Here is a 14,068-nt window from a genome sequence, read left to right as displayed (position 1 = left end):
TCATGTTTGTTTTTGTTTTATTAACACTTTGCTGTAGAAAATATACTGAAAACTCAAAATACAAGGCAGAAATAAATACACCAGCCTGGAATAGGAAAACTACATCATCCTCATTGGCACCAATGTTTCTCCATACTCGCTTTAAACTAAATGTGCCAAAATTGTGTGAATTTTTTTTGTAATAAATCCTGGTATATACGTGTTTTTCAGGTTAATCAGGAAGGAGTTGAGTAAAGACTAATATATTTTCACTATTATACAATAAAAAATGCATTAAAAAACATTTCTTTAGTTTAGTTCCCAACCAGACAACAAACATTACAGCATTAAATACATATTTACAGTTTAACACATAAAACCGGCTCACGTAGCTAATGACAGTGATTTAAACTGTTCTTTTTAACACATTCAGCCAAATAATATTCAAGTATAAATCAGAGGAGATCACTGGATGGCTTCATAGACGATCCTGGAAAACAAACAAAATTGTTGCAATCAAATATTTTTAATGGTTCGTGAGCAGAGTTGGCCCAAAGGCTGCATGGGGCTTCAAAGCTGCAGTACGTAACTTCTATGAAAAATATTTTTTACATATTTGTTGAAATTGTCGCAATAGGGTATGAAACAGATAATCTGTGAAAAAAAAAAAAATCAAGCTCTTCTGCTTTCTTCCGTCACTAACTACAAACAACCAATCAGAGCCAGGAGGCGGGTCTTATTGCGGTCAATCATGCAGCGTGTGAGTCGCTCGCCTGTCATGAATATTCAGGCTAGTTAGCATAGCTGCTGATGAAAACGGATAACAGTTTTCCTGAAACGATAAGTTGTTTCTCCTCGTTAGCACATTGAGCAGCGTGTACACAAGGATGACTGACAATGCTAAGACCCTCCTCCTGGCTCTGATTGGTTGTTTCTGGCCGGAAGAGGTACATTTCATCAGATGGCAGTAGTAGCACAGTGAGGTGGTGGAAAAGATTGCTCTTTTCAAATTATCTGTCTTATGAGACATAAAAATGTGTAAAAAAAAAAAAATCATTTCTTTAATAAAAGCTACATACTGCAGCTTTAAGCAGAACTTCATCTTGGAGGGATCTTTCTGGTAAGAACACCTGATTGTTTTTTATTTGTTATGTTTTCGTAAACAACCAGCTAAAACACGAAGAAAAAATTAAACTTGTGTCAGATTGGAATCATGTTGAGATTTTAATTTAAAACCTTTAAATCTACACATATGCTGAAACTGTCAAATCAAATTCAATGCTATTTTCATTCCCAGAAAATAAACAAAAATAATTAAATGTATGGTTTGTGTTCAAACTAAAGCATCCATGGAAGCCCCACGATTCTAAACTTTGGACCAGATGTTGACACAAAAGGGCAATATTAAGGATTTTTAAAATAAGAATTCATTTCCCAGCTTTTGATAGAAATTATAGTTCACCGTAAAGCAAGAAATTACTCCTGATGACAATATGGCGAAATTTCTTTCCGACTTACTGGTGTAACTTTAGGTGTCAGTGATAGCTGCAATTCTCCGTTAAGGAAGACTGAGTTCAGGTAGCCTTCTGGACAAGATTTATCCTCATCCTCGTCCTCATAGCTGTCCAAACTCAAGCTGAAAGCTGCTTTTACCTTCGCTGGCATCAGGAAGTACAGCATCACCACGAAAAACCCGATGATGGTGCAAAGCACTCCTGGAAATCAGTAAAAATAACAACTTTTACATGTAGTTTTGGTCTTTATGTACCTCCGACTGCCTCTTCTGTTATGTAAGAAAGAGTAAAAAGTCTAAATTCATCCTCTGCTACAGTAGAATAATGTCAATAAATACTTTTGTTTAAAAATGAACTTTCAGTTTGATTACCATTTTGAGTTTTTGAAAAAAAATTAAATATGCTTGAAGCTGTTTTGTAATTTATACACCTAGGGAGAATGTAGAGAGACCAATTAACCTGACAGTCATGTTTTTGGACTGTGGGAGGAAGCCGGAGAACCCGGAGAGAACCCACGCATGCACAGGGAGAACATGCAAACTCCATGCAGAAAGACCCCGGGCCGGGAATCGAACCCAGGACCTTCTTGCTGCAAGACAACAGCTCTACCAACTGCACCCCTGCAGAGCCAGCACATTAACAGCTTAATCCTTATTATAGTTCGCCATGGTTGTTGCTTTTCTTCTTTCTTGCGTGTATCAGGGTGCAGAATAGTGACGTTTGTTGAGTATCAATGACGTTCAGGTGGGATGAATGCGATCTGGCCGTTCAGACTCGGGTCACATTTGAAAAAAATGCTAAAAATAATAATAATTTGAAAACATCGGATATGTATCGGGATTTAGAATCACATATCCAAGTGACCTGAGTCATATTTGTAAAAGTCGGATCTGTGTTACTGTCATGAAAAAATCAGATACAGGTCGCATTAAGGCAAAAAAACAAAAAAAACAAATCAGAATCTGGTCACTTCAGGCTGCAGTGTGAACGCAGCCTGAATGTCCACCATGAAGTGCTCACCTGTAGCCAGCGCCAGCCAAAAGGAATGGCTGTACTCTGTCACAAAGGAGTCTTCGCCTATGGAGAAAACACACTGAGGCACATTCATGATGGTGGAGAAGGAGGCCATGGAGAAGAAGATGAAGGCGGCAGTGGCCATGGTCATGTACCCGGCGTAAACAACGTCGGGCAAGAAGAACAAGATGTTAGCGAGAATCCAGCAGCAAAATGCTGTCCTGCAGAACAAATTAAATAGAGTTATTTTAATCCTTGATGCCTGTATGTGTGTAAGGGTTATCATTAATTACCAGAGGGTTGCAGAGGCGAAGCGTCCAGAGTAACTGTACTGAAAGATCATCCCACAGGGGCTGCTCTGGGTGAATTTTTCCACGATGTATAAGATAGGGTTCGGTAAACCTTTGATCAAAGCTTGCTCATACTCTTCTTCAGCGATGTCATGCCAGCTGAACATCTCATTGTAGTTGATGGTTTCATTGAACTGCACAATGGGGTTGCCTGAGGCGAAAGAAAACAATGTGCTGCAGTCAGAAGACTACACCCATTACAGCAAGTCATAGTTATAACAGCATCCTTTTATTTTTACTCTTTAATACTCCCTTTACAAATAAGACTGTTAATAAATGATTCTGTTGGAAAGAGAAACCCACCCCACATTGGAGACAGGTAGTGGATGTCAAATATGACTGGTGAATTGTCATATTTGACATCAATGTGTGTGGTTCTTTTGTTTGTTTGTTTTTTGTGGTATTGCTTCAGAATATCAGAAAATACTGTGCGTTAAAGGTGACCTTTTATGCTTCATTGAAGAGGTTAGGACATCACACATAATGGCTGGAAACAAATACACAGTTATATAACTGTGCATCTTTGAAAAGCAGAAGTGGAGTCTCCTGCACAACCAGCAAGAATGCAGCAAGGTTGGTTTCTGAATGGTAAGTCAATAACAAAACTCTTGAATGTTCCAACAGCCACTGTACAGCGCATATAGCGGTAAAACCAGCTGACTTAACCTGTTGGAGCTCAGCTTTGGCTGCTGGGTAATGGGGTTTAGCTCAGCTGGGGTTGCTAGGTAACAGTGCCTGTCAACAATCGGTAAACCATTAATTTATTGCCAAAAACCACTCAGGTGGTCCCTTTCAGTGCTTGAGCTGTTTTGTTTTGTTTTTTCAGAATCAATTCAGACCCAAATGGACGTATACAAACGTACAAAATGTGAAAGATTATAATGACTACAGACCAAAATTGTATTACTACATTAGAAAAGCAAAAAAATAATAATTCCCAACACATGTAACATGTTCCACTAACCATTAAAAGGTGTCTTTACTTTCAATCCGATATCCACACCCTATGTGTGACAGGATTTGAAAATTACTGTTCCCATGAACTGGCGCTTTTTATCACAGAAGAAAGACTTTCGGTGTCTGGAGGACTAGAATGACCAGTGCAACACTCAGAGAGCAAATTCCTCCGATCAAATAAGAAACCTTGAAGTAATCCTTAAGTTTTTTTCTTTTCACAAGTATCTTACGTTTTTATTTTGAATTACCCGGCCTGTTTTCCATTATTATTTTACAACACAATCCTGTGGTAAGCTAGCTGTAGCGTCGCACTCTGAGCTATCGTAACGGCAATTAAACGGTCGTTTACATGCAGTACCTTGCGGGCCACTAGGGGCGCCCGCGGACGAAAGAGTGCACTACAGAATGACTAAACCTAAGAAACGAAGTTAAATATATAAAAAAACTAGAGACAAGAAATAAACTAGAATCGACTAAAAACAGAAACAAGACTGATCAATTCAAAGAAAGAGACGAATGAACACAAAATAATTATAAAACCCCTCAAAACAACTCAGGATCCCAACTAAATAAAAGACTTTGCTGTCTTTTTATGTATTCTAAATGCTTTAAACTCTAATTAATTCCCAACTTGCACAGAAATTTTCTCATATTGAGCAACCTGAGTGTGTAGGTGACCATTGAAAACAAAGACTTGATCTGGTTAAGCCGTTGAAGAGTCCAACACACAGGGAGTAAGAATGACTCACCTCTGAGTGTCACGTTAATGCCGTACAACCCAACATGCAGGCCGACCTCAGCCTGGATGACAGCATTACTGAAGGACTTGTAGGTAGCGTTTGTGGTCATCCTCGCCTCAGCCCAGCTGTTGGTAAAGTTCAGAGCTGCACAAAAAGGACACAAAGGTGAATGATGATGGGAGATAAAGGGAAATCTAATATTTTTTATAGATTAAAACAAATACACTGCAAAAACATACAATCTTAGTATTTTTTGTTTAGTATCTAGTGCATATATCTTAGTAAACGTGAATCAAGACAAAACAATAACTTATCAGTAGATATATAAGCTTGTTTTAAGTAATTGCTCCTTTAGTAGATTATGTCAATTATAAATACATAAACTTATTTGCCAAGATTAAGGCATTATTTACTTAAAACAAGTTTCCATATCTTTCTGAAGAAATACTTGTAAGTTATTATTTATTTGTAAGTTTACTAAGATATCTGCACTAGAAACGAGACTAAAAATGCTTGATTGTTTTTACAGTTTATACATAACTTACCTACTATAACTACACCTACAAATAAGCTGATCATGATCCTGAGCATCCAGAAGACCCGCTGGATAAGAAACAAAAATATTTTGAATATATACAATAATAGAAAAGCATCCTGGCAAACGCAGATGGACAGAAAACTTGCACTCACCGTCCTTCCTCGTATTCCTGGCAGGATGAGAAGAAGACCGACTGCCAGCATGAGGAAGACCAGAATAATGGCGAGCAGTCGGCCGCTGACGATGAAGGCAGTCCTTTGTAGCGGGTAGAATGGGTAAATGTCGTTGTAGAAAGTCATCTTAGCTTCTGATCTAAGGATTGAGCCGAGACTAGGCAGCGTAACAGAGGAAGCAGTGTTAGAGCGCCGCTTCTCACTTTCCTCCAGGTGCAGAGATAACAGTTTTACTTACAACTGATAAGGAAACTACCACCCTGAGGCATGGCACATTATTAAACCTGAAGGAGTCGAATCTAGAGTAACAGCTAGCTCTGCGTTGCATTGTGTGCAAACAGAATATAATGAAAAAAACTCTTAAATCAGTCAGTCAGAACCTCAGTTTTCCTCTGATTGCTGTTCCTTGAGTGATTGCACCATTAAACATAATAAAGATACAAAAATAAATTCCGAAGGTTTTGTCTTACCTGAGATATGCAGGACAAGGAAAGGCGTGAAGTCTGATTGGTGAGGGAACATACACTTCTTTTATACCTCTGGACCCCCCTTGTGTAACACAGGAGGAGGAGGAGAAGGAGGAAGGATGCAATGACTGGGATGCTGTGGGAAAAAAGAGGAAGGATCCTGACATGGATGGCAATTCCTCTTTGGGAAATAGGTCACACATGCAGTTTGGCATTAAGTTGAGCAACAGGTGTAGGCTGCAAGTATTGCAGTATCTCTCAGCTGACTTCAAACCTGCGTTCAGTTGCACCTGGTGAACATCTCTGCCTCTGCAGTGGGTGAGACTCTGTTTTTTTCTCAACTTTATGAAACTTTCAGTGTATTAATTTAAATATTATACATTTAATCTCCTATATAAGTACAGAAAAGCGAACATACGAAAATAACATTTGAGCTACCTGCACGTAGTCTTCACTTTTCAGGAGTCCTTCTTTCCTCTTGAGCCAAGAAGCGCCTCTCGCATCAATGGATTTGCGTAAATGGGTTTGGAGAGTCTGCGCACTTGCTGGCTCGGTGATCATCCTCAATGAGCGTGAGGAAACTTCAGCGGTGTTTTATTTTGTAGCCACATAAAATTACAAGCAGCTGGTTAATTTTAAGTTTCAAAAAATGCAGATTGTGAAGGTAAACTAAGCTGGGAGGTGCCTCGCTTTGACGGCTGGTACAACAGTTTGGCGCATCCGGAGCGCGGAGCCGTCGGTAAGTCCCGGCAGGCGGCGGCGGTCCGGGTTTCTCACATCACCGGGTGACTGACGGTGACTCTGTGCTCACGGCAGGTGCTCATCTAGTGCGCCTCGTGCCCGCGCGCTACTGGGATGGAGTCTACCAACCTGTGCACGAGCCGGTGCAGCCGAACGCACGCGGGCTGAGCAGGTTGTTGTCCGGGGGAGCTTCCGGTTTGTCCTCGGCACGCAACCGGACCGTGCTGTCTCTGTTCTTCGGTAAATATGAAGGAAATTATCAATAATATTAATAAGAATGAAAAATATACGATAAAAATACAAAAAAACTTAAAGTAAATGATTTAGTGCTTTAGTCAAAAATATTAGTTTGGGACTTATTTGTGCTCCATTGTTTCTCAAATAAAATAAGCCATGTAGAGAATCTATAACGCATATTTAAAAAGAAATATTTAAGTCACTGGAGAAATGTGGGAGTAGAGGCAGGACACACCCTAGACATGTAGCGGTTCATCACAGGTCCAAAAGAAATGCACATGAAATCCTATGAACGCACGTAAGTTTTGAATTTTAATTATGCAAATTTAACATTTTGCATGTTGTTATCGTATCAAATGCCACCCAGACGTTTTTTGGCAATACTTTAATTCTTTCTGGTGTTTTGGAAAAGGAACATTTTCAAAAACCTTCTAATTGTTTAGTCACAATGGAGGGGCACTGTTACCTAGCAACCCGAGCAGAGCCCAGCCTGTCACCTAGCAACCCGAGCAGAGCTCCATTACATTTCGTCAGCTGGTTGAACGCGATGTACAATGGCTGCTGGAAAAGGCAAATGTTTTGTTGTTGACTTACCATTCAGAAACTTCAAGCTGCATTCTTGTTGGTTGTGCAGGAGGCTCCACTTCTGCTTATCAAAGATTGTGTAATATTGCATCTGTTTGCAGCCATTTTCACATGTGAGTGGTGCTGTGGCCATGTGGCAGCTTACAAGGATTTAAAGTGTTAAGAAGCCTTAAACATTGTATTCTTGTAATTAATTAGTTAATGACATTGTGAGGTTAAACACTCAGGAATTGGTTTCTCACCTTGTTAATTATGCTGAAATTGTTTCAGGTTACCATGTTGCCTTTGAAATTTTCGATGTAAGAACTCCTGGTTGTCCGCCTCAGTTCATGAACATCAAAGTCCCTAAAGGGGATCCCGTCTTTGATCCCAATGCCACTGGGAATGTGCGGCTGCCTTTCCAGAGAGGACAATGGGACAAACTGTCCGGCCAGAGTCCCGGTAACCCTCGAGCTCAGGTGCTCGCTCTTTACTTCCTGTTTACGTTCAATCAGGGCTGCATTCTGAGTCATTCTCTTTGTTTACTTCTGATAATCTGTGCCACTCATGCAGGTGAACTCTGTGACAGCGTGGATAGACGGGAGCTCCATATATGGTCCTTCCTCTTCTTGGTCTGACTTCTTGAGAAGTTTTTCTGGAGGACTCTTAAATCGAGGTTCAGAGTGGAACATGCCAACTAAAGGAGTGGGTCGCAATTTCATGTGGAGCGCTCCCGATCCCTCCACTGGAGAATATGGACCACAGGGACTTTATGGTGAGATTTCTCTCAATCATCACAATCAACTCATTTAGGTGTCGATTAATCGTTAACTAGAGTATACAGAATCAAATAAAAGGCCATTTGGAGAAAGAAGAACACATTCAGAGCAGTATTTAGGCCAAAGCTGCACAAAAATATACACTTTTCTGTAAATATGTACTAGCCAAAAGTCCTAAAGTGTCGTTTTTAGTTTCATCCTCTTCAAAATCTGCATAAAAAATCTATTATTGAGCACCTTTTGCTGTCACTTTATTAATCTGTTAATCCAAAAATAAAAAACTAATTAGCCAACACTGTATTCTTTGCTACAAAGAATCAAGCGTACACAAAACGAGCACCATGTTATTCCATTTTAGGTAATAAAATGTTTGTTTTCCTATTTAAAACAAGATGTGAAACATTTGGTTGCATCTTTTAATATGTTTCTAACACAAACTTAAATAAAAAAAATCTGCAGAATTGGCCACTTCTTAATCCGATTCCAGGTAATCAATTAGTCATTAGAATGACCATTTATTGCAGTCCTGTTGGTATTATAGATTACATGACGATAGGGCTAAAGAAAACTTTCAGCTTATGAGATAAAATATATTTTTCTCCTTTGTTGGAGTGCAGGCCATCCTTCTTTAGCAGATATGCATTTGACAAATGATTTTATGCTGCTAATTCTGAACAGTAAAGCTGAAGCGACTCACTATTTTTATATTCCACTAGTCTGCGGAGCTTATTTCACAATCTTGCAGTCCAGAAAAAAAATAACTGAACTTTAAACTGCAGCTTCAAAACAATCTGCTCCCACTCTTCCTCTGCATTTTGCAATAGCCACCCAGTCGATACTGCCAGCTGCAGAAAGCAAAAACAAAATCAGAAATAGTTTATTGTTAATAATATTCCAGCCCTGGATCGGGGTTGCAGTCAGAGTCTGAGTCAAAGCAGGCCCAGCCTGACGTGAGCTGTGACTCTTTAATGATTGTGTAAATGATATGCCACTCTGACCACAGTAAATCCTTCTCTCTAAAACAAAAGACCAGTCATGCAGTGTCACAAAACACGTGTTTTGTTGCTCCCGTTGTGAAAATTGCTTAGTTATCACCTATGGTTAAGTCGCAGGATGTTATCCCAACTTTTGAAACACTTTTTGAACAAAATAAAACACAAAATTATATTTCTAATTAGTGGTTGATTACTGGTAGCAGGAAACAGATAAAGTTCTGCACACTTGAGAAATGTGTGCTGTTTATGTGTTTTTCTTTCATGCAGTTTGTCACGTAGTTGACCTAGTTCTGCACGTTGTGGTCATAATGAGGCTAATTCACCTGATGAAATAGCAAAACGTCCTTGTTTGTGCCATCTTCCATGTGCAGAGTTGGGAAATGCATGGGCCAACGAGAACTTGTTCACGGCAGCAGAGGGGATTATCTGGTTTCGCTACCACAATTATGTTGCCGCAAAGTTGCACAAGGAGAACCCGGAGTGGTCAGATGAGAGGCTGTTTCAAAACGCCAGGAAGACCGTGGTCGCCACGCTCCAGGTAAACGGAGAAGAAGAATAATCCTCTCGCTGCACAGGTGATGATTTAATTTGCACTCTGAAAAGACGGACAGGAGGTAGTTAGGGAGCAGAGCATCATTTCTGACCAGTCGCAGCTCTGCCCTGCACGTACACTGCAAAAACACAGAATCTTACCAAGTACTTTAAGTCTAATTTCTTGTGCAAATATTTTAGTTCACTTGAAATAAGTCAAAAGTAACTTGCAAGCATCTCTTCAGCGAGACGTAGAAGCTTGTTTTAGGTAAATAATTTCTTAATATCGATTTAAAAAATGCTAGTTCCTTTGGCAGATAAATTTACTTATAACAAGACAATTTTCCCATAAAAATAAATATCTACATTTACCATAATAAAAATAGTACATTTATTCTACCAAAAGCTCTCCAAGTGGCATTTTTAGCTTCACCCAGTTCAGATTGTGTTAAAAAAAAAAATCTTTAATATCCAAATATTAATCTTTCCATACAAAGAAACCCCTCAAAAACAGAAGGTACAGGATGTTCAAAGTTTAATTCCGAACTTCACGGAGGGCCTTTAATGAATTTTTAACTTCCATGTATTTCATCACAGAACATTGTTCTCTATGAATGGCTGCCAGGATTCCTCGGAGACAGAAAACTCCCTCCTTATCCAGGTAAGCCTGAGCCAGTCTGTAGCGAGCGAGCGAGTGCGTACAAGTGCAGGGAATCAGGTAATGCACCAGCGACCGCAATCCGCAGAGAGGTGAGCTACCAAGAGGCGGTGGAGTTTGACAGGCATGTGCTCCGTCAGCAAACCATTAGCGCGGCTCTCCCACTTCTGCTGAATAAGCTGCCACGGCTGAAGAAAGTTATGGCGACGACAGTCAGAGGATCCCAGGACCTTACTCACTTTTATTTGTTAGGGCAAACACTTTCTAGATGCCGGAAGTTGTTTCTGCGCCGCAGCTTTTGGTGATATATGTTTGTGTCTGTTTTTTTTTGTTTTTGCAGGCTACCAGAAGTTTGTCGATCCAGGCATTTCTCCTGAGTTTCAAGCTGCTGCCATGCGGTTTGGTATGACTATGGCGCCCCCTGGTGTCTACATGAGGTAGAGTGTTGTACTGTTTTTAGCAGAGTTCTGTATGAACTAATTACATTTACAGGGATAACTTTTTTTTTTTTTTTAAATTACTTTTAGGAGTATTTTTACTACACTGTACTTTTCACTTTTACTTGAGCAGTTTTATTGCGAAGTATCTCTCCTCTTACTTCAGTAAAAATTCAGGATGCTTTTGTTATTTTGTAATTATGTTATTTACTTGAATTATTTTCAAAGTTTCATAAAATACCCAAAATTTCCACATAACTTACATTTTGGCCCATCTGATTATGTAATTTCTAAATATTAAATTACTGATGATTTGATCAGTTACTCAGTACTTGAGTAGACTTTTTACCAAATACTTTTTTTACTCTTACTTGAGTACTTTTGACTTTTACTTGAGTAAAAATGTGTTGAAGTAGTGCTACTCTTACTTGAGTATTATTTTTTAGGTACTACACTCAACTGATTAGAGTTAGGTTATAACTAGTTACATTTACTTGAGTAACTTTTTTTGGGAAAAATACTTTTAATGTATTTTTAGTTTACTACACTATACTTCCTAATTTTATTTGAGTAATTTTACCATGAAGTATCTCTACTCTTACATGAGTGAAATTTCTGGATTTTCTACCCACTGAATGAAAAACAAACAAGTTTGAACCAAAATTCACCAGACACAGACACATACCTGCAGGTTTTATTAAAGTTTCATAAGTTTTTATTGAAAGAAAATGATTAGGATAATTTTCTTTTGCCTGATTTTGTTATATTTTTGTTACTTATATGAATTGTTATAATTTTAGTCCTTAAAATACCAAAAATTTCCACTTAACTTGATGTTTTTGTCCAACTGATTTTGTAATTTTTAAGTATTAAATTATTGATCTTGAGTAGACTTTTTACCAAATACTTTTTACTTTTACTTGAGTAAAAATGTGTTGAAGTTGTGCTCCTCTTACTATGCATTTTGGTTACAGTGGTTTTTCTTTTATTCTCTGCAGAAACAAAACTTGTCATTTTCGAAAGATTACCAACATTGATGGCAGTAAATCACCAGCAATGCGTCTCTGTAACAGCTTCTGGAAGCGGCAGGTAAATATTCTATCAACTACCTTTTAGACACTATAAACTTGTGATAAAATAAAGTTGTATAAAAGGTTATAATCTTAGGAGAATGTTTATTTATTTTATTTTCTTAGTGTGGCCCTAATACCCTGTTTTACCTCTAAAACTAAATGTACATACACCAAATAAAAAGACACCTTCATATTTTTTCCTCACTGTTAAATCTGCGAGGAAATCTGTTAAATATGACCAAATTTCTCTTGTTTTTGGTCAATTAGAATTACCAAAATTATTTTAATTTGCTGAATGCCACAATAATGTCATAGATTTATTTATTAATGCCTTCAAAATCATTTAAAAATCATGAAATTACCAATATTTTTGGTGATTGTAACTGACCTAAAACCAGAGAAGTTTGACTTAAGAGTGAGAAAAAAGCTGTGCGTTTATTTTTATTTGACATATGTAAACATTTGGTTTCAACTGTATAAATAAAGATATTGAACATTTATTTTAGCGATTCTATTTGTTTAATTTGGCCGAGAAGGTTGCAGATGTTTGATCTAAGCTTAGTTTAAAACGCTGGTTGTATCTTAATCACAAATGTATTTTCAAATGGTGTTGCTGTTATGTTTCTAAAAGGCACATAAAGCGTAAAAATAATGGCAGTGCTATTAGATAAACCCTGAGTCAACACAGAGAAAATGTTTAGGTATACCTTGGGGAAAGATCATGGACCTTTACGTTCTGCTGAATGCAGATAATTTAAAGGTTCTTCAATGATAAACGGGGGAAATGTCAAGTTACGCCTCCAAGGAATTACTCAGACTATAAATATGTCTTTAATATCTACAATTTGCAGAAGAAAGAAAGTTTTTGTTGGTATTTTAGCTTCTCAACATCCTGAAGGAATGTTTGAATATCATTTAACATTAAAGAAAAAAACTTGGGATGTATAACCTTGCAGAAATATTCAGTTTTTAAACTTTCAATTTTTTTAATGATTTTTATGGGATAGTGTACAAATCAGTGTAATACTTGTGAAGCAGAAGGAAGGTGATTAAAGGTCCTCAACATTCTGTACAAGGAAGAATCTGAAAAGTGTGGCATGCATTTCTGTTCAGCCCACTTTCGCTTGTTTTATGTCTCTGACTTCTTCCCTGGAAAATAGCTGAGAAATTGGAAGGAGAATTTCTGTGATTATTGATTTTCATTTGTTTCCATAGATTCTTAGTTAGGTTCTAGGCCTGGACTTTGACTGGGCCGTTCTGACATCTCTATGTGTAGTTTTAAGGTGTCTGCAGCTTCTTACATGAAGGCCAGATTCACGGAGTTCAGCCTCCAAACACGCAACCCAGCAAGAATAAATGGGTTTAGAAAATGGTTGAATTTAGTTGAGTGATATTTGTTTTTTACATAAAATACACAAAGTTTGTGTTTATAATGTGACAAACTGTGGCAGGGTTCAAGATCCACTGTACCATTAGAACATCCTCTAATCTCAATAAAATATACCCCAAAGTTGTTATACTGTTTATAGAAACCATTTTAAATGATTTCAAATAGATTAAAAGGGACCTAATGTGCAAAATTCACATTTTGAACGTTTATGTACTTAAATTTTGGTCACAGCTGCTTTTAAAAATAGTCAAGAGCGTTTTAAAAAAAAAAAACTCCCAGATGATTTTAATGGTTTTTGGTGTCTAGAAAATGACTCATTACACAAACCTCCGGAATCTATAATCACAAATCAACAGGCACTACTCGTTGCCTAGCAACCCCAGTGAGTCCCAGCCCGTTACCTAGCAACCCAAGAGGGGCTACTGCATATTTGGTCATCTGTTTCTGCTGCTGTGCAATGGCTGCTGGGACAAAAGTGTTTTGTTGTTGTCTTAACTATCCAGAAGCAATTTTCTGAATTCTTGTTGATTGTGCAGGAGGCTCCACTTCTGTTTTTCAAAGATGTACATACAGTTGTATAACTGCGCACCTGATTGCAGCCACTTTCTTGTGCAATATTAATGTTGAAGACAGCTCAAAATAAGCAGAGCTGATCATACTAAAATATCACTTGCTAAGAATGATTTTGTGCAAAAAAAAAACAAACAAAAATGCTGTTTTGTAGCTCATAGATTTATCCTAACTTGTTAAACGAAGCACAATAGGTCACCCTTTAAGATATTTGTTTTCTTCAGAGTGCCAACATGAAGACAAGTCAAGATGTCGATGAGCTTCTGATGGGCATGGCGTCTCAGATTGCAGAAAAAGAAGACCACATTGTTGTGGAGGACCTCAGAGGTTTCCAGTTTTCTCCTGAGTTTTTAAACTGTTG

At 38.1% G+C, this 14,068-nt stretch overlaps 2 protein-coding genes across 2 annotated transcripts in view; one reads left to right on the top strand and one right to left on the bottom strand.

Moving 5' to 3' along the window:
- On the bottom strand, positions 1-6,287 carry duox2 (dual oxidase 2). The gene is made up of 9 exons (XM_044123602.1): positions 6,171-6,287; positions 5,736-5,868; positions 5,245-5,422; positions 5,100-5,157; positions 4,564-4,698; positions 2,801-3,008; positions 2,514-2,728; positions 1,498-1,694; positions 1-469 (listed from the first exon to the last, which is right to left on the bottom strand). Exons 3-9 carry the CDS (start codon positions 5,389-5,391, stop codon positions 458-460), a joined length of 972 nt encoding a protein of 323 aa, XP_043979537.1. The 5' UTR covers positions 5,392-5,422; positions 5,736-5,868; positions 6,171-6,287; the 3' UTR covers positions 1-457.
- The window catches only part of duox (dual oxidase), a 25,603-nt gene continuing 17,756 nt past the window's right edge, over positions 6,222-14,068 (top strand). The window contains exons 1-10 of the mRNA XM_044123604.1: positions 6,222-6,304; positions 6,388-6,471; positions 6,549-6,713; positions 7,566-7,753; positions 7,848-8,049; positions 9,420-9,586; positions 10,177-10,240; positions 10,578-10,674; positions 11,673-11,763; positions 13,932-14,034. Coding sequence (XP_043979539.1) covers positions 6,238-6,304; positions 6,388-6,471; positions 6,549-6,713; positions 7,566-7,753; positions 7,848-8,049; positions 9,420-9,586; positions 10,177-10,240; positions 10,578-10,674; positions 11,673-11,763; positions 13,932-14,034 — 1,228 coding nt within the window. The 5' untranslated portion in view covers positions 6,222-6,237. The remainder of the gene's footprint in view (positions 6,305-6,387; positions 6,472-6,548; positions 6,714-7,565; positions 7,754-7,847; positions 8,050-9,419; positions 9,587-10,176; positions 10,241-10,577; positions 10,675-11,672; positions 11,764-13,931; positions 14,035-14,068) is intronic.

The sequence above is a fragment of the Gambusia affinis genome, linkage group LG08 (genome assembly GCF_019740435.1).
Source record: "Gambusia affinis linkage group LG08, SWU_Gaff_1.0, whole genome shotgun sequence".
Taxonomy (NCBI): domain Eukaryota; kingdom Metazoa; phylum Chordata; class Actinopteri; order Cyprinodontiformes; family Poeciliidae; genus Gambusia; species Gambusia affinis.
Note: the sequence above shows the minus strand (reverse complement) of the source record. Positions and strands in the feature narration are given on the sequence as shown.

Coding starts and splice junctions, on each gene's coding strand:
- duox2 (XM_044123602.1), bottom strand. CDS start 5,391: ATGACTTTCTACAACGACATTTACCCATTCTACCCGCTACAAAGGACT. Junction 4,699..5,099: donor TGTAGGTGTAGTTATAGTAG/GTAAGTTATGTA, acceptor CTTTTTGTGCAG/CTCTGAACTTTACCAACAGC. Junction 2,729..2,800: donor TTCGCCTCTGCAACCCTCTG/GTAATTAATGAT, acceptor TTTGTTCTGCAG/GACAGCATTTTGCTGCTGGA.